This window comes from Aureobasidium melanogenum, assembly GCF_000721775.1.
Source record: "Aureobasidium melanogenum CBS 110374 unplaced genomic scaffold scaffold_10, whole genome shotgun sequence".
Lineage (NCBI taxonomy): Eukaryota > Fungi > Ascomycota > Dothideomycetes > Dothideales > Saccotheciaceae > Aureobasidium > Aureobasidium melanogenum.
The window spans coordinates 335,866-359,504 of NW_024470062.1; the positions used below are offsets into that span (position 1 = coordinate 335,866).

Consider the following 23,639-nt stretch of genomic DNA (forward strand, 5'->3'; position numbering starts at 1 on the left):
TTGGAAGAGCCAGACTCAAGGTGAGAGGGGAAAGCCAGGCGTGGTACAGTCAATGGCAAAACAAACGAAACCAAGAACTTGGCCTCTTGGAGTGTGACTTGTGTATTGAAAAGGCGTCAAGATGGCAGACCAACAGGGCCGGAAAGTTGTCGTTTGCCCAGATCGAATCTTATCGTGAGGTTTGTTACGATACACGCTCAGGCTGTTTTCTCGGAACCTTAAGCTCTGGTATGAGCGACTTCGGTGTACGGTCTTCCCACCGAGCACTTGATTTGGCTCTCGCGGAGTTGTTCAACCACAGCCGAGAAATTGCCCAAAGAGTTGATCATTATATGTTCTCTAGTCTTCGTGGCACTCGATGGCAGTCAAATTGTTCATTGTCACTACATTGACAAAAAGGAAGATGTAAACACGGTAGAGTCTGATGCGTTGGTAGAGCCAAGGAGGAGGGGATGTTGAACAAGACCAGGGGCTTGCATTGACCTTGACTCGCGGAAGCGCCTCGCATGTCACGTGCATTTGTCTTGCGGAGAGTGGCTGTGCGTCACGAATCCCAGCCCACAGATGACTTGTGCAGTCATCTCGATAACCACGTACAATGGACTTGCGAGCTGCCTATTTCAACTTCGATTTTGACCTCGGAAATGCAGGTGCGATCCGCTGCGAACCTTGAATAAGTAGACGCGTGGACAAAGGACGTATGTTTTCTCGAGCGGACATAGGAGAAGGCAGTGATAGACGCACGACGGACTTAAGAAAAGCCAGTATTAGACGCATGTCTTAAGGACCGTCCAATAGTGTCCGAGGTAATGGTAATAGTTGAATAGGCACTTGTCATCTCTTATCTTGACAGGCTCTTATCTAGGTTGGTGGCACGAAAAGATTATTAAAGTGGCATAAATTGCTGGCTTGTAGCTTATTCTGTAGGGATGATGACGAGTGCTGTCTTGAAAAGTGTCGAAAAAAGGAGCACGTAGCAAGAGGGAGCTGACCGAGACATGGACGAAGGAAGGTTTGAGATGTAGCCGCATAGTTCGGGGAAGAGACGGCCTTTGCTTTTGCAGAGGCTGGATCTTTGACAAGCGCAGGACCCTCATAACCTTCCTTCACTTTATCAACAAGATGCGCCTTCCCACTCGCCCTCGTATCTCTGCATCAATCGAATAACACGGCTTGACGACCAGTGACATTCACCATGAGCGAACCCACGCCACAGCAAAAGGCCAATCTGGCGCGCATCCGGTACACAGCACCCGAATGAGCACAGGTGCTAGCAAAAGGCTAATTTTGTGTGCCTCAGTGACAACCAGCGAAGGTCGCGCGCCCGTCGCAAGGAGTATCTGCAAGAGCTTGAGACAAAGTACAGGTCTTGCGAGGCCATTGGAGCAGAGGCTTCACAGGAGATTCAGGCCGCCGCCAGAAAGGTTCTCGAAGAAAACAAGCGTTTGCGCCGCCTGCTACGGAACCAGGGCTTTAGTGACGCTGACATCGATGGCCCCGAGCACGATGAATTTGCTTCATCGCCGTCGGCGACCGAGATGCTAGAGGTCATGCTGGTGACGAGGAAGCCATGCAGACCATCGTCGGGTTCGGGCTGTGGCGACAGTCAGGTGTGCAAGACAGAGGACGACGACGACGATGCCGACTCGAGGCGGCAGAGCGTCATCTCAGCTCCTGCTGCTCCAGCATCATGTACCGCGAAACCGCAACAGAAACAGCTGCGGCCCCTCGCTCTTGCCCCTGCTCCCGCCTCTGCCGCTGCTGCTCCTACTCCAGTCTCTAGGCCTCAGTCTCACGACCCCGTCGTCCACAACCCACAGCTGCCTCAGCATCAACAACAACACTTCCAACAGCAGGGCCAGCAACACATGCAATTCCAAGGCCACCCTCAGCATCAGCAGCTGCAATCTCAACAGCAGTTCTTCATGTCGCCCGCTTCCCACGCCTCTGCGCCTGGTTCCTTTGTCCCCGAGTATCCTATATACGCACCACAACCCTTCGGTTACCCAGTACCACAGTCCCAACTACTGGACTGGGACATGGCTGCTGCCGACTCCATGTCACAATCTGGAAGCTACCCGTCTGGAAACCAGTTCACATCACCTCCGCCTGGCTTCCCAGCTTCAACATCATACGCATCACCCACTCGTTCAGCTACTGCTGCTTACAATGGTCAAGACAACACCTCGTCGTGCTTCACAGCGGCAGGTGCCATTCGCGGCTTGCACCCCGAAGCAGGCGACGAGGTCGAGTCAGCGCTGGGCTGCCGTCCCGGCGGTAACGACTGTCGCGTCGATAATGCTATGGTCTTTGACCTTATGGACCGCTATGCGGGGGTCCATGGTCAACAAGGCGTATGATGCAAGGCACATGTACGAAGCAAAAGAAACATAAAAAGTTGATACACCTGACGACAGAGGTGGTGGCCCTGTTGGCTGGCCAATTGTACATAATCATCCACTTGATGTTATCCGGCATTTTTTTTTTTTTTTTTTTGTTTTATAACGACTTAATGTATATACATAGAGACGAGAGAGGATCATACGCGTTTGTTATTTCCGACAAAAAACATGCATGTCAAGGTTAAAGCTGGATCATCCTGTTGTGGCTCGAGTCAAGAGAACTTTCGAGATTGTGATGCGTACGCAACACACTTGTACGACCGGCTTCTACGTTATCCTCCCGAGACATCCACGAATCAAATCAGAGACATCATCACAGCACTACCAACGCATAGATGACGGTAGTCATCGCGAAGTCGGGATACCATGTAATTAGTGCTCTTCCAGGACAGAATAACCTCGGTTGTCGCATCCATCGCGTTCGAGAGAGAGAGAGAGAGAAATTATGCAACAATAGTACAAGCCAGTCGAAGATATGACTCTGCACACAATTCAACATCAGCGCATGAAGTAATTTATCGAATATCTGGCTCGCTTTGGTTAGTTTGGAACATTGTAGCGTTATGGCTGTAGAAGAGCTCAATTCAATTGCACAATCAGGTTGAGGATAGAGGGATGGTCCGATAGTTCATGTTCGCGAGGTATGCTTTGTTGGTTCGAGATCATCTGTAGATGGCAATCGAGAAGGGACAGTGCAGTCGCACTTTCCTCTCGAACAGTTGCATTCTTGAAAAGTACGTCTACAACTATCCGTCCAAGTCGCTCGGACGTTCACTCGCCCTAACACCCCACCCATTCTCCAACAATTTCTTGACTTGTTCAAGCTCAAGATTTTTCGTCTCTGGATAGCACCTGAACACCCAAATGTATCCGACCAAGCAGATAAACACGTACACAAGGAAAGTGGCACTAGGCCCAAGTGCATGCATCATAGGCAAGAACGTAGCTCCGACGATGAAATTGCTGGTCCAGTTTGTTGCAGTCGCCAGACCAGAGCCCATACTTCTCACAGAAAGACTGAATAGCTCGCTTTGTTGCCATGGGACACAACCTAGACCACTTGCATACGCAGCCACATAGAAGATGAGTGAGAAGAGAAGGACTAATGACCAAGGACCTGAAGCTTCAGCTGATGTATCTGAAGGCGACACTGAGTCTGATGGTGAAGCATCGATATGCATGAATGCCAAAGCGCAGCTGCCGAGTCCAAGAATCATAAATGGAATTGAGTAGAGGAGTATGCGACGGCGACCCACTCTGTCGATGATTGCGAATGCCAGGAGAGTAAACACAAAGTTAGAGACCGATATCGACAGCGATGTTCCGATGGGGGAGGTGAATCCAACCAAGGCGAATATGGTAGCGCTGAAGTACATCAAAGAATTGAACCCAGATAATTGTTGCAGAGCTTGGAGTCCTGCAGCAATAGTCAGGGCACGTCGATTAGCTGGGACAGTGACGAGCTCCTTGAACATGCTTCCACTGGCACTAAGTTGTTCTTCTTTAACTTCGTGCTTGACCTGCGCAACAATGTGATCGCAGTCATCATGGCCGAGTCGGGTAAACACTGCAGCGGCTTCGTCGTCCCTGCCTTTCAAGACCAACCAGCGGGGCGATTCAGGCATACCAACGAGCAGAGCGGCCTGTATCAGAGCGGGAACACTTCCAAAGCCAACAGACCAGCGCCAGCGTCCCATAACTGCCCAGCCAGCGACGTAGGCTACGACCTGGCCTCCTGTAATGAACAGACTCTGGACAGATACAAGTTGTCCTCTTCGGTCTGCTGGCGCGATTTCTGCGATATACAGCGGTACCACAGCGCTAGCTGCACCTACAGCAGCACCGACAACAGACCGACCTAGGACCATAGTCCACACATTGGTCGCAGCAGATTGAAATAGGGCTCCAAAGATGAACAGCCCACATGCTGCTGCAATCACGGGTCGGCGACCGACAACATCGGCAAAGTGTCCTGCCAGGGGCGATGCCAGTAAAGCGAGTAACGAAGTACTGCTCGTGATAGCAGACAAGTCAAACGTGGTTAATGGATGTCCCAGATCCTCATGTATCGAGACAAGGGTAGAGCTTATGACGCCAGTACTTTCAGATGGTAAGTAAACATTTTGTCACGTCTCTTCTTATCCAGACTTACTCATAACCAAACAGTAGCCCGCTCAGTCCCGCGCTGAGAGTCAACAGCCATATCAGACGATTTGCTTGCTTTTGGGTGACTTCAGGAAGTGCAGTGGCGTCGTCGTCGCTCTCGTCGACTATCAGTGGTTGTTGGGATCCATCGCCAACACGCATGTTCTCGAGTTCTAGTTCTTCTGCAATGTAATAGGATGGGACAGACCGTATGGACTGGTGATTGTCGTCCATCCAGGAGTGCAGGTTATAGAATTGGTAAGAGCCAAAAGCCGCCAAAGGCCGAGGTCCGGATTCGTGGGGAGGCAGGTGGCTTGTGATCGACTGTTCAGGGCCTGAAGATCATCACACCTTAATTTAGAGCATATCACCAGGCACAGCTAGAACACGAGTACACAAGATTTTCGATCTTTCGCGTTTTACATTCATGGTGAGTCTTCACTAGCTATCCACCCCAATAATCTCCTCAATCATCTTCCTATCTGCCAATACCGAAGCTGGAGCACATCTCAACAAGCTCGCTTCCATATCGACGATCCTCTTCAACCTACCAATTGTTCTTCCTTGGCCTGTGTAAACTATACAGTCTTGGTCGACCCTGTTGGACGACATTGTCCTGATTTTGATGCTGGACGGCATGGCCAAACCAATGGTTCATCGTCCTTGCAATTTATCTGGTTCCTGGCGCCGTAGGAGAAATAGTCAGTAGATACTATGATCTCGTCTCTCCTGAGGCGTGGTCACGTTGTATCAAACAGCCTGTGCCATCGTGACATGGCAGCTGAGGTGCTGCCTCATTTGCCCTCGTCTGCTGGACCGGCGGGTTGCATTGGTGGCATACCGGGGCTAGGGCCTTGTTGAGGAGCTGCGTGGTGTTGACGAGGAGTCATCTGGTTGTGGTTGTATCCCTGGTTCGACATGGCACGGTGCTGCATGGGGTAGCCATGTTGGCCTTGAGGACCACCGGGATACTGGCCCTGGGGGAAGTTTCTCATCTGCTGCACTATAAAAATGTCAGATGATGGTGGTGGCCATGCGACGAATTTTTTTTGGAAACTTACTCTGTCCGGGGTGCTGCTGCATCATCATGGGAGCATTGGGCGGCATTTGCATATACATCTGTCCAGGGTGTCCTTGCTGCGATCCTTGGTGACTCATGGGATGTCCGCGTCCAAAACCTGGACCAGGCTGAGCAGTGGGATGGCCTGGGAAGTGGGGCTGTACATGGCCGGGCACAGGTGAGGCATACATTGGTACCTGTTGTGCCATTGCGCCATTCATGAAGGGTCCGTTAGACGACTGCTGCACCATCATGTGACCACCCATGGGAGGTCCCTGTGGGCTACCGAATTGCTGAGGACGCATCATACCATATGGAGGCATGCCTGCAGGGAAGTGCTGCATTTGTGGATGCATCTGCGGGCCATAGGCCATTGCAGGAGGCAGACGAGGAGATGGCTGGACTGAGGGAGTGTTGGATCCGTACTGCATGCGATGTTCGTCATAGTGTTGGCCAGGGTGATGAGGTTGAGGAGGGTAGAAGCGAGGAGTTTGGTTGTTGGGAGGACCATTCTGCAGATGAGGCGGAAGTTGATGAGAGTGCGCCATAACGCTGTTGGTAGGAGTGTGCATAGGCGGAATAGCAGCGACTGGGCTCTGAGCAAACATGTCACGGTATGTCTTGTCTTTGTTGGCTTCAGCGACCTCCCATGTTGGCGGTGTGCGATATGCTTGCGGGATTCCTCCATTTGATGCAAAAGTTTCAGTCTTACCCTCGGCTGCAGTGGTCTCAAGCATATACTTGACAGGGTTGAAGGCGTCCTTGAGAGGAGTGCGTTCGGACAAGGGCTTCTCTGGTTTGCGGGAAAAGAACTTGGCCGGCGATACAGCAGAGATACTGGGACGCTTAGCAGGCTGTGGGCTTGCCTTGGTAGGTGAGGTGGGAGTGAAAGTGCTTGCTGATGGGTTAGGTCTGAACTCCATTGCCTTGACATTGAGTCTGGCGGAAGCAGTCGAGGGGCTGGTAAGTTCGCGAGAGGCAGGTCCGGTAGGGGGTGAACGGATCTCGGGAGGAGGGATAGGCGTTGGGATTTGCATGTTAGCCATAGGAGCTCTGTATTGCTGAGCTGGTCTGGGCGGGACACCATGCGACATGCCAGGTCCACGAGGGGGGACGGCTTGGTTTTGTCTCAAGTTCTGAGCCATGCGCTGTCTTTGGCTTAATGGAGAGCTAGGCTCGTTTGCGGTCTCGGGGCGTTTCGCAGGCTGGCTTGCTGGCTGTGCTTGGTTATCCTCAGTAGAAGCAACTTCAGGTTTGGCAGGTGCGATGCGAGCTGGGCTAGCTTCAGCGGATGTGACCTTTGACTCCTTCTCACGCGCCTGCAGTTCAGCCTTTGAGACGATCAGATTCTGCTTCTCCTTTGTCTTAGCAAGGATGGGTACAAGATCTTCGGGGACGCGTGAGTAGAGCTTGAAGTTCTCGGCGAACTTCTTGAGGTCGTTCAACTTGACTGATTTCTCCTGACGAGCACTGGCGCGTTGGCGCTCCTGCACAACACGTTGATGTTGCTGAACGCGGAGCTTCTCATTGTTGGAGAACTGCTTGAATGAGTCCAAGACTTTACGCTCGACGCCCTCAGTAGCGCCTTTACCAGCGTTGATCGAAGGAACTGGCTTTGACACAGGGGCAGCAGCAATCGGAGCGGGCTTCGCAGCGGCAGCTGAAGCTTCTACGGAAGGAGCTGTCACGCTTGGCAAGGAAGGAGCTTCTGCTGTTGCCGGAGTCGAAGCGTCCTTCGAATCCTTCGATTCCTGCTCTGGTTGCTTGGATGAGACAGCTTGGCTGTCCGGGGTTGTGGCTGTAGCTGGGCTGGGACGTGCAACCGAGACGATAGCTGGGTCGAAGGGAGCACCCGGTACGGTAGGCTGACTAGTGATCGGTCTCCGCGATGGAGGAACGTAAGCATTCGGTGCACCCTGCTTGAGCAGCGATGTGATGTTAGTCTCGCGACGGACACCGCTGTATCTGAGAGAGGTATTAGCGACATATCACGCCTTGTTGATCAACTAGACATACTTTTCTTCCTCGTCAAGGCCGCCATCTTTCTCAGCATTCATGCGACGTTCTTCTGCGACGTGAGCATTGACAGGAGCGCTGCGCTCAATCTCCCGGGCGATTCTCTCGGCTTCTGCTGCCTTGCGTTTGTAGTCTGGGTCGGATCTGTTGATGGCGGTAGTGTAAAGATTCTCGTCGTAGTCACTTCTGACGTTGTAGAGAGCTTCGTTGGCAGCGAACTGATCCCATTCTCCTGGACGCGAATTGTCTTCAAGAGACATGTTGATGGCGGTATCTGCACTGGGTTGCCATGGCTGGAGCTCGCGCTCACGGATGTTGAGGTTTCCTGAGATCTCGACATCGGTGCGGAAAGAAGGAGCATTCGATTGTTGAGCTCTTGTTTCGGAAGCAGCCAGGAAAAGATTGATGACCGAGAGATCCACAACGTCGTGCAGACTGAAGGTCATGACGTGATCTTCGCCCTCACCGATGTATGCGTCGGACTGGTCGGTTGTGCCGTTAGTTTGTTGACTGAGCTTCTTGGTAAATTTCAAAGTCAGACGAGGATCAGCAGGATCGGTGGAGGCTGAAGAGAAGACACCAGTGAACTTCTCTCCATTCTTGAGGAAGACAGCAACTTCCATGCCCTGCAATACATATCGAGGTTAGTTGGACATGCTTGACACAAGACGGTGGTTGGTTCGTACGGTGAAGTTTGCGATCAGAAACAGAAGCCTGTCCGTAGCATGTTTGTTTGGTGTGCCATTCTCTTGCTGAGGCTTAGACTGCGCGGGTTTGGGAGTGCCGTTCGCCAGGCCATTGGTTACGGGTGTGGAAGCATTGGAGCGTTGTGTGATGGGGTTGGTGCCCGAAGACCAGGCCTTTGGAGCGGGAGATTTTCTAGTCAAGTTGAGTTAGAGATTGCGAAGGATTGGTATAATGTCGCATGCTCGACGTACCTCGAGGCGGCGTCCACGGGGCTTGCGGCCTGCTTACGAGCACCGTCCAGGGTCTTTGCGAAGGAATTCGTTTTCAACTGCTGTTTCGAGGGATTTGAGTTCGGCTGGGAAGCAGAAGATGTGGAAGCACCGTTCATGGCGGAGGGTTGAGCGGACATGATTAGATCAGTCAGGGGACGGACAGGAGACTGGGGGAGTTCGATCTGGATGTTGGAGCTCGCACGCGCAACCAGAACAACCGAATGCCTGATAACGTAGTCGGGACTCGTAATGTCGCGTGCTGGTCGAATGCAGCAGCGGAACGAAGTCAAATAACAGGTCGGCGAGCAGCCCCGACAACTGATCAGTTGATTGAGGACAGACTACAGCTGGGTAGATGTCGTGTTTCACTCAACTGGGATGGGGAGCTTGGCGGCCGCTTCGGAAGCTGATCCGACCAGAGAGGGTAGGGCTGAACGGTACGTGTAGACTTTTGGCCCGAGAGACTATCACTCGAAGGCCTGCCGTGTTCGCAATGTCGAGAGGTATGCAAGCTGAGGCAGCGACAAGGCACACCGTACAGAGTCAGAATGGTAGCAACTGTGCCTCGATGGGGGGGAGACAGGAATAAAGGCGGCTTGTGTCGCCGAATGTTGGGCGTCGGCTGGCACGTGAAGAGAAGATGAGCCAGCTACTGAAGGAGCCGCGCGCCTTGATCGACGAGCAATATCCTGGTCTGGACCGCCGAGCGAGCAAGCAAGCAACAAGTAGTACTCGTCAGTACGGATGTGTTGATTTCCAGGAAGACGAGCAGGCAGATAGCTAGTTGACCTGCAACTTTTGACCGACCTTGAGAATTGTTTGCGAGGAAGTCACTTTAGTAGGCAGTCGAAACACACGTCGCAGGTCGAAGCTTCGACTTGACTTGGCCAAGAACTGGAAGCTTCAAGGTGGAGAGCCAAAGCATGCACCAACCAAGGCCAGCATCAGGAGCTTTAGTCAGGTAGAAAGCAGAGATGGCTTCAGGCAAACCGTCTTGTACTCTGTGCTGTGCTGGGTGACCTGCTCTTTGTTCGTTGTTGTCGTTTGTCTAGCGTCGTCGCATTGCTTTTCTGCTTGTCCTTGGTTCTCAGGCGCCACGCGAGATCATCCCCCTTGTTTGAGCAGCCCCTTTAGGCGCCGCGTTGCCTTTCCAAGCAGCTCCCGCCGTCTGTCTACGGTCCGCAGAAATTGTCAACCGTCATGGCCAACGAAGATCCGAGTCTTAGGAGCAGCTCAGGCTCACGATCGTCCGCTGCTCGCTCTTCGACACGACAGTCGTCGCAGCCGCAGCAGCTGTCGACCATCGAAAAGAGCGTCACCCATCTGCTCGTCGCTACTAAGCAGCTCCTCGAAACTTTAACCCAATGGTCTCGCAATGCTGCCAGCGAGAGCGAGGTCTCGGATGTCTACGTTCGTCTGGGCTATGAGTTCAACATTGCCTGTCGCGCCTTCAACGGCATAGGTGTCGATACCCAGGATCTCGGCCCTGTCCCCGATCTTCTGCGCGCCATTCTCGAGGAGACCCTCAGCCAGGAAGCCAGTCAACAGAGCCTCGACCGATTCCTCCCACGTATTCGCGATATCATCATCAACCTACTGCATGGCCTTAAGAAGAAGCAGCAGCGTTTGCGACAACGTACCAGCAGTGGCAGTCAGAGCTCTAGACAGGCCAGCGCTGCTGAATCGGCTGCTGACGACCTTCTCGCTCGCCAGTCTGCCAGTCGAACACAGTCGCAACGAGTTGCCAACGAGCCTTCTGGTCATGACCTCCCTCCACGCTCGGCCTCTATCCAGGGAGGCAGGTCGTCACCGAGGAAAGAATCCTTTACTCCTGCTGCCCCGACACAGCACGCCCGCGATCAAAGCCGTGATACTACAGTCTCCGACTCATCATCCATGTCGAGCAATGCCATGCAAAATATCCCCGTCATTGCTCCATATCCCCAAGAAGACACGATGCCTGCTCAGCCACCAGCACAGTATGGAAACGAACCTGCTCCTGTAGCCCACCAGCAGGAGTCTCCGCGACCGCCCTACACCGAACACAATCTACCTCTGCCGCCTCCTCCCCCGCCACCGAAACAACAAGATGCACTGGCTGCTTTGCAACGTGGTGGAGAGCTCGAGAGGAGAGCCTCGAGACGTTTTTCCGCCTATCAAATTTCGAAACATTTGGGATCTAGCAATGGAGTGCCAATGATACCGTCTGCTCAGAACAGCCCAGTTCCAAATCGGGGTCAGGACACGCGCGAATCCATGAAAGCTGTTCGCACGCGAAGCTATCTCCACAACAGGCAGAAATCCTCTCAAAAGGCTGCACAAGACTCGCCCAGCAGGAGAGATCGACCAGAAGAGCAAAGGAGCACAGAGTCAGTAGACACAGATGTGGCAGAGTTGCCAACAACCGCGGGTCTGGACAGTGCTAGTCCCATGCCCAAGACACCCGATGATAAACTTGGAGGAGCCTACCCATTCCCTACGCAACCAACACCGGAGGAGATTGCTATGAGTGCAACGGTCAATGGTCCGGTTCCCGAGACTATCGTTGAACCGACCCTTGACGACACAGCAGGGGGAGAGTTGCAGCGCCGCAAGTCTAGGATACAGCGGCAAACCACTCCTCCTCCTTCCTTTAACGAAAAGGTTTCTTCTCAGCAGCAATTTGTACCCGAATCTTCGCCACAACCTGGCAAGGAATTGACTCTCTTCCTTCAGTACAAGAGCAAGATCAAGAAATTTGTTCTGCCTGATGGTGGTGATTTGTCTATAGCCAGGCTTCAACTTGCGTTCATCGAGAAGTTTGCTTGGAATACACACAACAACGGCAATGACCTTCCTGAGATCTATTTGCAAGATCCCGTTTCAGGAATACGTCACGAATTGGAAGATTTGGCTGACATCAAGGATCGTTCTGTACTTGTTCTGAACGTTGAACAACTCGACGAAGTCAAGAAACACTTTGACGACAGTATTGGAGGTATCAAGAGCATGATCGAAAGTCTAAAAACCGCTGTGGATGATCAGCAGACTGCGATTCATCGAGTCTCCGAGAGACAACAAGAAGCTGCAAAGGAGATGGCTACTATGGTAGCAGCACCTGCACGCGCTCAAACACCTAACGCAACGCCGCCACCGCTCCAAACTGCATCATCCAAAGGCACACCTGCTCAGCTTACTGAAGTTCAGTCTCTCCGCCGCGAGCTTGCTGTTGTCCGTCAAACTTACACATCGTTTGTCGACGACATCAACTCATCCATGGCCTCTATTCGAACCAAGGCTGCCTCAGTCAAGACTGCTGCGAACAAGGCGCGTGTTCCTTCCATGTCCGCTGGCTCTGGTCGATCCTACGTCAATGGCGGCAAGAAATCGCTTTCAGATGATAGCGAGAAGCTTGTCACCCAAGTGGATGATCTGCAAGATACCGTGGAGGATCTTCGCAAGGACGTCGTGCAACGCGGAGTTCGACCCCTACCTCGCCAACTTGATGCCGTCAGCAAAGACATTTCCACTGCAACATCAGGCCTCAAGAAGTTGCAAGAGTTCCTCAAACGTGAGAAACCCATTTGGACCAAGATCTGGGAGAAAGAATTGCAAGTCGTCTGTGAAGACAGAGATTTGCTCACCATGCAGGAAGAACTCTGCATTGACTTGGAGGATGACCTCGAGAAGGCGGCTGAAACATTTGCACTCGTCGAGCAAGCTACAAGACAACAGAATCTGCAAAACACGCCTCGCTCTTCTTCTCGTACACTCAACCCTGTTGCCCTCGACCGTGGTGGCGACCCCGAGAAAGCTCGCACAGGTGTTCTAGGCGAAGTACGCGCCCTCCAACCGAACCACGAGTCTCGCCTCGAAGCCATCGAACGTGCCGAGAAAGCGCGACAAAAAGAACTGGAGGAACGTCGCGACGGCGAATTTCAGAAAGAACTCAGCAGTTTTGTTGAGGAAGGAAAGCTCAAGAAGAGTGGTGGCGTAGAAGAGGCAGAGCGCTTGCGTAAACTCAAAGACGAAAGGAGCAGAAAGGAGAATTATGAGCTGCTCCAGCAGAGGGAGAGAGACAGAGCTGCCAAGAGAGCTGCTGATGCTGCTGCGAAGGCCGCTGCCGCCGCTGCTGAGGCTGCCGAACCAGAAGCTACTGGCGAGGCCGTGGAGGCTCCTACAGAGCCCAGTGCAGGAACCAAGGAGACACCAGCAGAAGAAACTGCAGAGAAGAGCACTGAGGAGACACCCGCAGTTGTTGAGGATACCAAAACAGACCCAACCCCGCCTGTTGCTGCAGATGAGAGCACGAAATCAGATGCTCCAGCCTCTCTAGAACCACCCACTGCGGATGGAGCGGTAGACTTTGACGAACCAAGCCCAGCCGTCGAATTTGTTGATGCTCGGGAGATACCGCCCACGCCTGCGGCAGAATAGAAATCATGGTTGGCGTTTTGAATAGCATATAGCCTTTTGTTTGCGCGGTCGAACAAAAGATAATGAACACATTTTACTCGGCTGACAAGCCTTCTCAATATGTTCTTCTCCGGATAACACTTGCTCCAATAAGTTTGTGCATTTTTATAGCTGTTCTTTGTGAATCGATGGTGCGGCAGAAATGTGGGTGCAGAGAGATGGTGTGAACGTGCCTGATTTGACCTTCCTCCTATATTTCAAGCCTGTTAATCAGTCGGGTGTATGCTATAAAAATGCATGAGATTAACGACAATCGTGAGAGCACCGAAGAAGCTGCTCGAATGCCATGCTCTCTCTGGTCATTTCTTCCATCCCAAGTATGTCGTGCATCACTGCAAGCCTATCAAATCACCATATTGTCATGTGAAGAGGAGTCACATTCACTAGTCAACACACAGGCACACATCAAGACAACAAGAGGGTTTCAGAGCGAGTTTTGATTGCACTCTATATAATGACCTAGTGGCCAAACAGGGCCCCCCACGAAGGAGAAGAGATGAGGACACCCGCGAGGGAGGTGCCTCGGGGCCAGAGGAGAAGGGGGAGGCATTGACCAACCATCCCTGTCTATACACACAAGAATCAGTCAGTATCAACACTGTAGACGAGAGCAGAGATCTTCGACACTTACCCGATACCCGGCCTTTTTAAGGGCGCTCGGGCTGGACGTAGGGAGGTGGCGTGCTCACAAAGGCACGCAGCGGGATGTTGGGGTTCCCGGTCTTCTTGTGCGTGAAGCACCGGGGGCCGCTCTGGCGATGTGTGTCAGTTTTGTATCAAAGCCAACACGAGGGAACGAGAACTCACGATCTTGACGGGGCTGGCCAGGCCCTTGTTGCTGCTGTTGTTGTTGCTGCTGCCGAAGCAGGAGAAGAGGGTGCGGAAACCAGAGCAAAACGACATGTTTGATGGTTGTCAAAAAAAGAGAAGAAAGAAAGAGGAAGCGAGAGGAGATAACTGAAAAGCTCATATACCAGGCAACTGCGCGCAGCCGCGATTAGTCGTCAAGGGGCTAGTCTACGTTCGGGCGCGATCAACGAGATCCCAGTGAAGCTGCAGCTCTTTCTTCTATATCAGTAAAAAGGCACAGGATAATCACTAAGCATTGATTGTTCCATTGAGAGCCTGTCTATTGGCTCTTGATTGCCTTGTCTGATCTGGACATAGAGATGACTCGACTCAAGCGGTAGAACATATCAAGACCCATAAAGATAGCCAGTGCCAGGTAGGGTACATAGAGCTTCCCAAGTTCAATCTTCTCATTGTGTGAGTAGCCACTCCAGCTGAGGAAGTCGGCAATGCAAGTCAAGGTGGTAAGCCCAGCCTCAAGAGCGAAGATAAGAAGATGTAGTGGCACTTTGGGATCATCTCGAAGAAGAGCCGGTACAGCCCAAAGACTCAGCGGAACGTGGTAGAGAGCTTCGAGCCAGATATAGGTGTCGAACCAGGCACTGATGAAAAATCAATTGATTGTGCCGCAAAGCGGTTTGGTACACTCACGGCGGAGAAGAGAAGAATTGATCTCTGTAAGTGGTGATGTACCATGTTCGTAGATCGGTCATGAACGCAGGCTTCAAAGCTGCTGGATACAGCGGCGTGAGATCAACGCCTAGTACCTAGATTAGCTTTGCACATCACAAGTACAAATTGCTGGTCAAAGTTTGCTATGCCATCAACAAAGGAGTTTATCTTACAAAACATGATTGGAACGTGTGTAAGGAAGAAGATCAAGTAGATCAGATCACACTTGCGGTTCCAGATTGAGACGGCCATTGTGCTTGAGCTGTCGAGCACTGTCACTCGAGGTGGATAAATCTCAGACAAGGCTTGCGGTTGGTCAAAGGAAGGAGGCAGGCTGGAATACGAGATACGAGGTGTTCTCATGTGCAAGAATCTTGAGAAAGACGGCGCATTGACCAGCCGTTCGTACAAGACTCTTCCAACATCAGCTCCTCCTCAGCAGAGGCAATCTGATCAGGAATGACGATGCTCTTTGAGATAGTCCAACAGAGGGACTTGGGTGGTCTCCAATGCTCCGACTATAGGTATATAGAGGCTGGCATGACTCATCCACCCATTCATCAATTACGATTCAGAACGTCACAGCAGCAGCTACAGAGCAAGTCTGGATAACAGGAATCCGTTCACGACCTTTCTGGACTTGGAGAGGCCCGAAACAGAAGAAACCATCTTAGATGCGAGTGTCTGGTGTCGATGTAAAGCCACACTGATCACACTCAACGTCTCTACCTACAGCTGGACCTCGGCTACCTCTCTACTGGGACAATGTGCGGTCTAGAACGTCTGGCAAAGAATTGGCACAGAAACCCGAGGCACTTTCGTGGAAGAACCTCAATCCTGGCTCTTGCTGCTTCTACTCTCGAGTATGTTTCTGACATCTATCGGTCCTCGACTTGCTTGAAGGACCTCCTGACAAACAACATTTGCGGCACAGGCTCGCATATGCAAAGTCTCCATGATATTGCTAGCTGTTGTCGCATCTCAGTACGGCCGGTTCGTGTGAGGCATCAGGAGCGCTTCGCCATGGAGGGATCGAGAGTGTTACGCAATGTCGAGTCATAGAGGGGGTCGCGACAACAAGGGAAATATTCCTGTCATGGTTCTCAGTACAGGCAAAGTCATGCATTCTGACGGCCGTCAAATAGCATACCTTGTGTCTGCTGTGGTAGCACCGCTGCTCGCGCGACGAGCACATGCCAAACATGCTGTGTGGAACTGTCTTCTCTAAACCTGGACTGGTTGGACCGCCAAACTACGACTCGTTCCCAGGTGACTGCGAGCCGAATGTGAGGAAGGAAAGAGCGATGCTTTTGCCTTTTGATACTTTTTTGCCGGGATCTTGCCGGACTTTGGAAAGCTCGATCGGCCCCGAGTGGCGGCGCACGAAGAGACCGATGCCACACGCTCGAGGAGAATACTGATGACTATTCCATGAAGTGGTATCTCCTGATGGTTCAGAGATTCGGTATCTTTATATCTCTATTCACGAAGTATGTGTCTAGTTGCCATAGAATGTTTTGGAGCTGTCGTGTCTTCAAGCTATATGTTAGAGGTAAGCTAGGGGTATTCAAAGTCCGGTTTGGCTCGGTAGTGTAGTGGTTATCACACCCATTTGTAATTCCCCGCCCAGTTCGCTGGAAGGAGGGTAGCTTGGGAAAGGCCGGCGTTCGATTCCTGCCCGTGCTACGACGACTTACTCACTTTCCTCCTTGGGGCCCCTACCCCTTGATAGGAGACTTTTTTGTTCTAATTCCTTCAGCTATATAATCTCCTTGCTTATGCATGCCCATCGCCTCTTTCTTTTGTCGCATATCCTGATTCGATTTTTGCAATTATGGTCTCGATACGGCCTCTCTTGACCTGCTTCCGCCGACGACGTACAGCCGCTGTTCTCACGTCTTCCATGCCTTTTGCATACGTTTCAACTCTGACTGTCTTTGAAGTCATGTTTCTACCGAGTCCGTACTCCCCATTCTCCGTACGCGGCCTATCTGTGCGCTATCTCCTACTCTTCTTACAGATCATGTGTGTCCACGAGAGGAAACAGAGGCTTGCTCGTCGCTTCCTTCTTCAGTGTGCTCTCGTCTCTCTGGAAAATCGAGCTTCAGAGCTCTGTTCCTCCCAGGCATGATTTCCCCTGACGAGGCTGCGCAGACCTTGCTGTTTGATCAGTTTCGAGGTACCGTAAATTTTCAGGTACAGACCTGCTATAGAGGTCCACCAACTTGCTGCCTCGTGAGGGAATCGCTGGTCTCCAGATTCAGAAGAAGCTTCGACCAGAAGGCTCGGCCGAGCATCCCCATAACCCGATCGTTCGCACCTGCCATCAACATGGCTAAAGACCAGAGCCTGTCTCACCAGACGAAACTCCTTCCAAAGCTCTGTTTAATCAGCTTATGCCCTGCAATCAGCTGACAATCCATTTCGATATGACTATTCGTGATAGCATATACAAAATCTGATATGCAGCGACACACCCCGTCAAATATCACAAGTCAGATTGACAGAGGCCTTGATATGCGTACATCAGCGCTAGAGCAGCCCTGTTCGAGGGCGTCTGAGTACGTGAAATCAGCATATACCTAGCCAAGTCACTGACCGGTCACCGAGATCCTCCGACGGAGATAACGCTTCCCTAATTAGGACAAGCAACTTCTTTGCATCCTTCCGACGGACATAAACATCACCGACAATGTTAAGGTATATAACATGCCCTCTCCATGAAAGAAAAATTAACACAAACAAGTCAGATTCGAAAAAATATTCCAACAACATCGACATGCCTTCCAACACCGCAGCTTGGCAGCCTAAGCCAGGGGTTCCATATGAGGTCAAGGACGCTCCCTATATTTCTCCTCCAGCCGACTGTGTTGTCATCAAAAACCATGTTGTTGCTCTAAACCCTATTGATTTCTTGCTACAAGACAAAGCCTGTTTTCCTACCCTCTCCTATCCAACAATCCTAGGTTTGGATGTCGCTGGTGAGGTGGTTGAAGTCGGCAGTGAAGTCGCCTCGAGGCTCAAGCTGGGCGACAGAGTTTTGGCTCTGGCTGGAGGTGTATCTTCTAATAACCCTTCTCGTGCGGCCTTCCAAGAGTACACTGTTGTCGTTGCAAGATTGGTCACCAAGATTCCGGACAGCCTCTTGTACAACGACGCTGCTGTCTTGCCCTTGGGCCTTGCCACAGCCGCTTGTGGTCTCTTCCAGGCTGATCAACTCGCTCTACAGTCTCCCTCGCTCTCTCCTAAGCCTACTGGACAAACTATCCTGGTCTGGAGTGGCGCTTCCAGTGTTGGTGTCAACGCCATCCAACTAGGCGTTGCTGCTGGCTACGAAGTCATTACTACTGCCTCGCCCAAGAACTTTGAACTCGTTCGTGGTCTCGGTGCCAGCGAAGCGTTTGACTATAACGCTGATCCCGCTACTCTGCTCGAGCAGCTCACAAATGCATTCAGGGGAAAGACTGTTGCTGGTGTCTTGCATGCTGCTGGAGACGCCAGTGCTGCCATCTCTGTCTGTGCAGACCTCTTCGCCAAAGTCGAGGGCAACAAGTTTTTCACGACTACCGTGCTTCTTCCTGAAGACGTGCCAGCCGACTTCAAACACAATCGTGTTTTTGCAACCACAATTACGGACAATGGCATTGGAGAAGCGATCTTCGTCGATTTCCTGACTCAAGCGCTCGCAGAAGGCAACTTTAAACCAGCTCCTCAAGCTGAGGTCGTTGGAAATGGGCTTGAATCGTTACAGAAAGGTGTGGATATCTTGAGAGGAGGTGTTTCTGCTAAGAAGCTCATTGTTACTCTCAACTAAAATGTTCTCCATCTCGAGGTATATGAGAAATTATTAGCTATCAAAATGCACAATTGCGAATCGAATACAAGTTTGTCCATTGAGATGACCTCTAGTAGAACTGTGACTATCTTTGGCACCGAGAGAAAGTACAGGGGTAGTAGACTGTCTAGAGACCTGTCTCACGTGAGTGAGGAGTATTTGTCTCGTGCTCAGTCGAGTAGGCGAACGCCATCTGATGCGAGTCTCGAAGAGAATGAGAATCGGCCAATAGAACGCGAGACATGAGAGTGAAAAAAAAGTAAATAAAGGGAGAATATTCAAGTGAGGTCCGGGTGACCGTCGCGGCTCCAGTGAGCATCGCACGTGACCGTGATATAGATAAATTGTTACACCTTCACCACCGCCTTTGCACTGTATACCGCTCATTGTTGTCTTCAATCAGTGTGAAAAGAGCTCTTCGATTCACAGCGCTAACAAAGCGCGGTCTGAGCTTTGGTTACTCTTCTTGTTGCGCCTCCTTCTCGCTCCTCTTTCTCCCTTCCACCATCGCAAACCACATTCTCGAACAAGTCTGCCCACGCTGCTTTGCGTCAGCAGCACTTGTTCTTCTTGCTCTCCCCTTTTCTTCTTGTGCGTCGCCTTCTGCGCGGCCTTTACTTCGCCTCTTTCTCGACGCTCCTTCAACGACTACTTACACTTCAACGCTTATCAAGATCTTTCATCATGACTTACACCAGAAGTATGTACGATATGCCTCCCCCCAAGCTGGGCGAACGCAACGAGTATTGGCAGCTTCCTAGAGACTGCAAGCCTGCTGGCGCTCTTGCTGCTGCCTGTATTATCAACAAGACCTTTCCTGATGTCTATGGCTTCCTCGAGGAGAAGTTCTGGGAGATTGTGCGCTGGCAGGAGCTGGAAATGAAGAGAGTAAGTTTACTGCTTCATTGTTCTTGTTTGGAAAAGTTGCAGTTGAAGAAAGTCTACTAACCTTTTCTCTCAACCACAGAACCCTGTCAAGAAGACTCCCCCGTGGGCTCGCTTCATCTTGCGTACCTTTGGCTTGAGCTTTCTGTACGAGGATGAGGATTTGACCGCTAAGGAACGCGCTCATCTCATCTTCCCCATGTTTGAGGAGATCAGCGATGAGGAGTGGCTGCGTCGTGCTGCTCCCCTCCACTACCCTTACCACACTCCTGAGTCTCAGAAGAGATATGACGAAGAAATGGCCTTCCGCCGCGAGAGAAGAGTCAGGGAGTGGTACGAAAGGGTTGCTGCATACAAGAAGGGATTGAGAGCCGACAGAGCCGAGAAGAGAGCCAAGATGAGAGCTCAGGACCCCGAAGACTTCTCTGACCATGACAGCTTTGTCAGCGAGGCCTCCTTCCACAGCGACTCTGAGTTTGGCGACGACGTTACTGCCGAAGAGATTCTTGACAAGCTCTGCGCCACTCTTCGTGGCATGTACAAGCGTGGTGTCAAGCCATCTGACCCTGACTTCAAGGAGGCGCTCAGCAAGGCCCAAGACGTCAAGAGAGTAATTGAGCGCAACAACGAGCCTGACGCTGTCATTCCCGAGATGCCTGAGCCCAAGTGGAACATCAAGCTCGATGAAAACATGAACCTGACTCTTCTCGACTTCGACAACGACCCTTTCTTGTCTCCTGCGGACGAGGTTCTTCTCGACGATGTCCAGGGCTGCTTCAACACCAGAGACATGCGTATTATGGAGGAAATCTTTGCCAGATGGGCTAAGCTCGCCGATTATCGTGGCAAGGATAAGGATCAAATCCACAAGAACAAGAAGGAGCACAACCGCCTCTTGATCTTGTTCAACAGACTTTCGGAGAGAGTCAACGCCAGCAAGGATGATGGCCAGGCCAACGGAGACGAAGATGCCAATGACGATGACAGCAAGTCTGGTGGTGACGAAGACGACAGTTTCGACCCCGAGTCCCAGCCTGATTGGATGCGTATCGTTTCCAAGAAGACTCGCCTCATTGTTGAGGCCTCCGACATGGACGTGAACCCCAAGCATGTCGTCATTTCCTCAATGACAGAGGAGGAAGAGCTGGAGTACTTCGCCAGACTCCACCAGCTTGATCGAATCGAGTGCGCCCAGTTCAGAATCGAAGATGAGCGCAAGGCCAGAATGGCTCAGGAGATCAAGGACAAGGGCAACGACATCCAGTGGCTGCATACCCGTGACAGAGAGGACTTTCCCACCTCACCTCGCATCTCGGCTTCCAGTCAGACAGACTCTCCTCCTGCCCCTATCGAGGAAGCCTATTGCCAGCATCGCTCGATGGGACAGAAGCTCACTCTTAGCCTCTTCGATGGCTCGACTTTGAAGTGCTTCTCTGCTGGTCCCCACCACACCCGCGAGGAGGAGTTTGCCTCGTCGTCTTCTGCTTCTTCCACCAACAAGAAATCGCTCATTGATCGTGGTGCCAAGAAGATCGCTCGTGGCATTAGGAAGTTCAAGAAGCTGCGCCGCAAGGTGCTCTACGATGATGAGTCCAGTGGCTATTCCGATGACAGCGATGACACTGTTACTTGTCCTTGAAGTCGATACTTCGGTTTGTTTCGTTCCCATATCTCGTGTGTGATGCTTGACTGATGCGGCATGCAGACAACAGCATCGGTTCGCTTGAGGCCTCTGCCGAATCTGGCTGATTGAAGTCGACCAAAGTCGAACGAATGACTTTTTCGTTTGGTTTTCCTTCGTCTTCCCCAGTCCCACCGACAAAGCAGGCAATGATAATGGTAAAAACGACTTTATGGTTCCATGGCGCGAAGAGAGAAGACGAAAAAGCACGGGGTCTTTGATCGAACAAAAGGAGGGATGGATTTCAAGGTTTGGGTCTTATGAAAGAAAAGCAAAGAAAGTAGCGTAGACAGAAAGGAATTGAGGGAACCCGACCTCTGAACCCACTGCATGAATCCGTCCCAATGCCTCTCTTCTGTGAAGAGAAAAAGAAAAATCAAAACTCCTTGAAATGCTCGACGAACTTTGAACCCCCAGTGTCATATATTTCGTGATACGGCTCTGCTTTTCTAACCTTGGAACAAAAGACCTGCAGCATATTCGACGTTGCCATCGGTGGCGTCCAAAGCGGCAATAGCTTCTTGTCTAGAGAAGCCAAGACCGATCAACTGCTCAATGGCTGCTTCAGAATGCTTGCTGCCTGAGGCAGCTTGTGTAGGCGCAGCTCTGGCGGGAGCGGAAGCTGCAGGTGTAGGATGTACTGCAGGTCCGCTCGTGGACGCCTCGCCGAGAGAACGGCCTTGGCCTTGGAAGTTACCTTTGGGTTGTTGCGACGAAGATCCAGCTTGGGTGACAGTTCCAGTTTTGGTGCCAATCTCAGTACCATTGGGGCCCTTGATGTGCTCCTCATTTTGCAAAGCTTCTTCGAAGGATCTAGGGATCTCAGACTCGGGCAGGAAATCTACTTCGTTGTCCTCGAAAACCAGCTTGTTGCGGCGAAGGTCTATGCATCCTTGATAGCGCTTGAGCATATCCAAACCAAGCAGAAGATCGACATCCTTGCCCTCCATGACAGTAAAGGAACATGGCATGACAGCCTTGCCAATCTTGATGTCGGCTGAATGCACGCGACCAAGAATCTGAGCGGTACCAACACCACGAGCAATACCAGAGTATCGCTTGTCGATCAAGCGCATGATACCGCAGTTCTCGGCGCAGCTAGGAGACATGATGGTAGTCTGAGCACCCGAGTCCACGAAGGCCTTGAGCTTGTGACCATTGACTTCGCAGTTGATGTATAGCATCGTCACACGACCAAACACTGGAAAGAGTTAGCAGCTGTGATTTTTTAGGACTGGACGAGTATATCAAATTACCTTCGGGATTGTGTTCATAAGCATACTCCAAGTTCTCCATGACACGATCTTGACGGATGATCTCTTCAATCTTCTGCTGAGCCTCAATGTTGAAGGGGTCATCGTTGAGCAATTGCATCTGCTCGCGTCTTTCACGCTCTCTAGCCTCGGCCTGTTGGACAGAAGTGACGTATAACTCTCGAAAACGGACAGGATCTGAGGCAGCGGCGGCGAGCTCAGGTCTTTCCTGGCTGACCTGTTGCATGGCTTGAGGGTTGCCCAATAGCTGCAGACGCAGGGTTTCGATCTGATCATTGCTGAAACGGCCTTGTTGTGGCGGCTGAGACTGCTGTGGACGGGTCTGCTGACGGGGCATGTTGTTCTGTTCGCGGACTAGCATATAGAGCATCTCTCCATTCTTTATTCCTGCCTGGTCGAGGGTCTTGTCGTCGCCGACTACGGGAGCACCGTTGAGGAAGAATTGGATCGAGGTAATAGGAAAGCCGGTGCCGTCGTGAACTTGAGTTTTGAGATTGGCGAGAGTGGACGAGTTGTCGGCGTCGAGCGGTAGGAATTCCTCGTCGAGAGCATGGCCGGGAGCGTTTATTTGTATCGTGACTTGCACCCTGTTCGGACGGGCATCAGCATGAGTGATCGAAAAGAGAAGTCAGAACGAGTGTCACGGCACTTACATGGTTGCTGAGATGGGGGAGGCTGCCTTGCGTGGAGATTAGAGATGAGTGGGATGGGGTTATGCACGTCGCTGAAAGAGGTCGAGCAAGCGCGAAAGAGGTTGCTCTTGTGTCTTGGACGTGTTGCACCTGGACGGGCGATGAGTAATGACTGTGAGAGAAGGAAGGCACGAGCACCTTGATACGCCTCACTGATGGTTTGTAACGGACAGAAGGCCGTCGAAGCGCCTTGAAAGCTTGCGGAGGCAAAGACGACCGGACCCGTGAGTTTCGAGTACCTACACGTGGGATAGACCGCACAAGCATTTATATTCTCTAATTACTTCCAACTCCCCTGCTGTTCCTGCTCTACCTGCTGCTGCCAACTGCCAAATGTGCGCCATGCGCCATGCAGCCATGCACGACAAGTCACTGGCAGATTGGCGGTCTGCCACTGCCACCTGTCGCCTGTCATGGATTAATGCCCCTCATCTGCCTTTGGTCGTGCCGCCACGAATCCTGCATTGTGTTGAGGCTTCTCCTTGATTGTCCTGTAGTCCAACGGCGTACTTTTCAGACAAAGACCTGTCAACTCGTTCTGCGACAACGACGTCTGTTTGCCAACTCTGATGCCATCGCCGCCGTGGCCGTTCATGTCCAACCCCACCAGGGTGTGGTCCATGCACTTGCCCCTTCACACGTCACTTCCACACGAGTTGCCTTTCAACAAAGCACTTTGAGTAACCTGTTTTTGCCTGTCCTACCAACGCTTCA

The 23,639-nt window shown here is 51.7% G+C and overlaps 9 protein-coding genes across 9 annotated transcripts; 4 read left to right on the plus strand and 5 right to left on the minus strand.

Annotated features, from left to right (window-relative positions):
- Positions 1-1,195: 1,195 nt before the first annotated feature.
- Positions 1,196-2,360, plus strand: M437DRAFT_48791 (uncharacterized protein; the record flags this gene model as incomplete). Its single annotated transcript, XM_041021722.1, has 2 exons — positions 1,196-1,242; positions 1,301-2,360. 2 exons carry the CDS (start codon positions 1,196-1,198, stop codon positions 2,358-2,360), a joined length of 1,107 nt encoding a protein of 368 aa, XP_040879802.1.
- Positions 2,361-3,184: 824 nt separating this feature from the next.
- Positions 3,185-4,640, minus strand: M437DRAFT_12645 (general substrate transporter; the record flags this gene model as incomplete). The annotated part of the gene is made up of 2 exons (XM_041018668.1): positions 3,185-4,502; positions 4,555-4,640. Coding segments are annotated over 2 exons (1,404 nt in total), but the record flags the coding sequence as incomplete, so codon positions are not given.
- Positions 4,641-5,341: 701 nt separating this feature from the next.
- M437DRAFT_48561 (uncharacterized protein) lies at positions 5,342-8,719 on the minus strand (the record flags this gene model as incomplete). The annotated part of the gene is made up of 5 exons (XM_041021688.1): positions 5,342-5,550; positions 5,609-7,572; positions 7,624-8,249; positions 8,310-8,502; positions 8,562-8,719. 5 exons carry the CDS (start codon positions 8,717-8,719, stop codon positions 5,342-5,344), a joined length of 3,150 nt encoding a protein of 1,049 aa, XP_040879804.1.
- A 1,147-nt stretch (positions 8,720-9,866) lies between these two features.
- Positions 9,867-12,578, plus strand: M437DRAFT_33553 (AIP3-domain-containing protein; the record flags this gene model as incomplete). The annotated part of the gene is made up of 3 exons (XM_041019252.1): positions 9,867-10,233; positions 10,324-10,772; positions 11,169-12,578. Coding segments are annotated over 3 exons (2,226 nt in total), but the record flags the coding sequence as incomplete, so codon positions are not given.
- A 1,106-nt stretch (positions 12,579-13,684) lies between these two features.
- On the minus strand, positions 13,685-13,940 carry M437DRAFT_84481 (uncharacterized protein; the record flags this gene model as incomplete). Its single annotated transcript, XM_041028110.1, has 2 exons — positions 13,685-13,789; positions 13,845-13,940. The coding sequence occupies 2 exons, from the start codon at positions 13,938-13,940 to the stop codon at positions 13,685-13,687; spliced, it is 201 nt and encodes a 66-aa protein (XP_040879806.1).
- Positions 13,941-14,166: 226 nt separating this feature from the next.
- Positions 14,167-14,810, minus strand: M437DRAFT_48387 (uncharacterized protein; the record flags this gene model as incomplete). Its single annotated transcript, XM_041021648.1, has 3 exons — positions 14,167-14,488; positions 14,538-14,646; positions 14,732-14,810. 3 exons carry the CDS (start codon positions 14,808-14,810, stop codon positions 14,167-14,169), a joined length of 510 nt encoding a protein of 169 aa, XP_040879807.1.
- A 2,527-nt stretch (positions 14,811-17,337) lies between these two features.
- M437DRAFT_84483 (oxidoreductase) lies at positions 17,338-18,372 on the plus strand (the record flags this gene model as incomplete). Its single annotated transcript, XM_041028111.1, has 1 exon — positions 17,338-18,372. One exon carries the CDS (start codon positions 17,338-17,340, stop codon positions 18,370-18,372), a length of 1,035 nt encoding a protein of 344 aa, XP_040879808.1.
- Positions 18,373-19,077: 705 nt separating this feature from the next.
- M437DRAFT_66033 (uncharacterized protein) lies at positions 19,078-20,917 on the plus strand (the record flags this gene model as incomplete). Its single annotated transcript, XM_041024675.1, has 2 exons — positions 19,078-19,281; positions 19,361-20,917. The coding sequence occupies 2 exons, from the start codon at positions 19,078-19,080 to the stop codon at positions 20,915-20,917; spliced, it is 1,761 nt and encodes a 586-aa protein (XP_040879809.1).
- A 1,389-nt stretch (positions 20,918-22,306) lies between these two features.
- On the minus strand, positions 22,307-22,831 carry M437DRAFT_9250 (uncharacterized protein; the record flags this gene model as incomplete). Its single annotated transcript, XM_041029077.1, has 1 exon — positions 22,307-22,831. A coding segment is annotated over one exon (525 nt), but the record flags the coding sequence as incomplete, so codon positions are not given.
- Between the last annotated feature and the right edge of the window lie 808 nt (positions 22,832-23,639).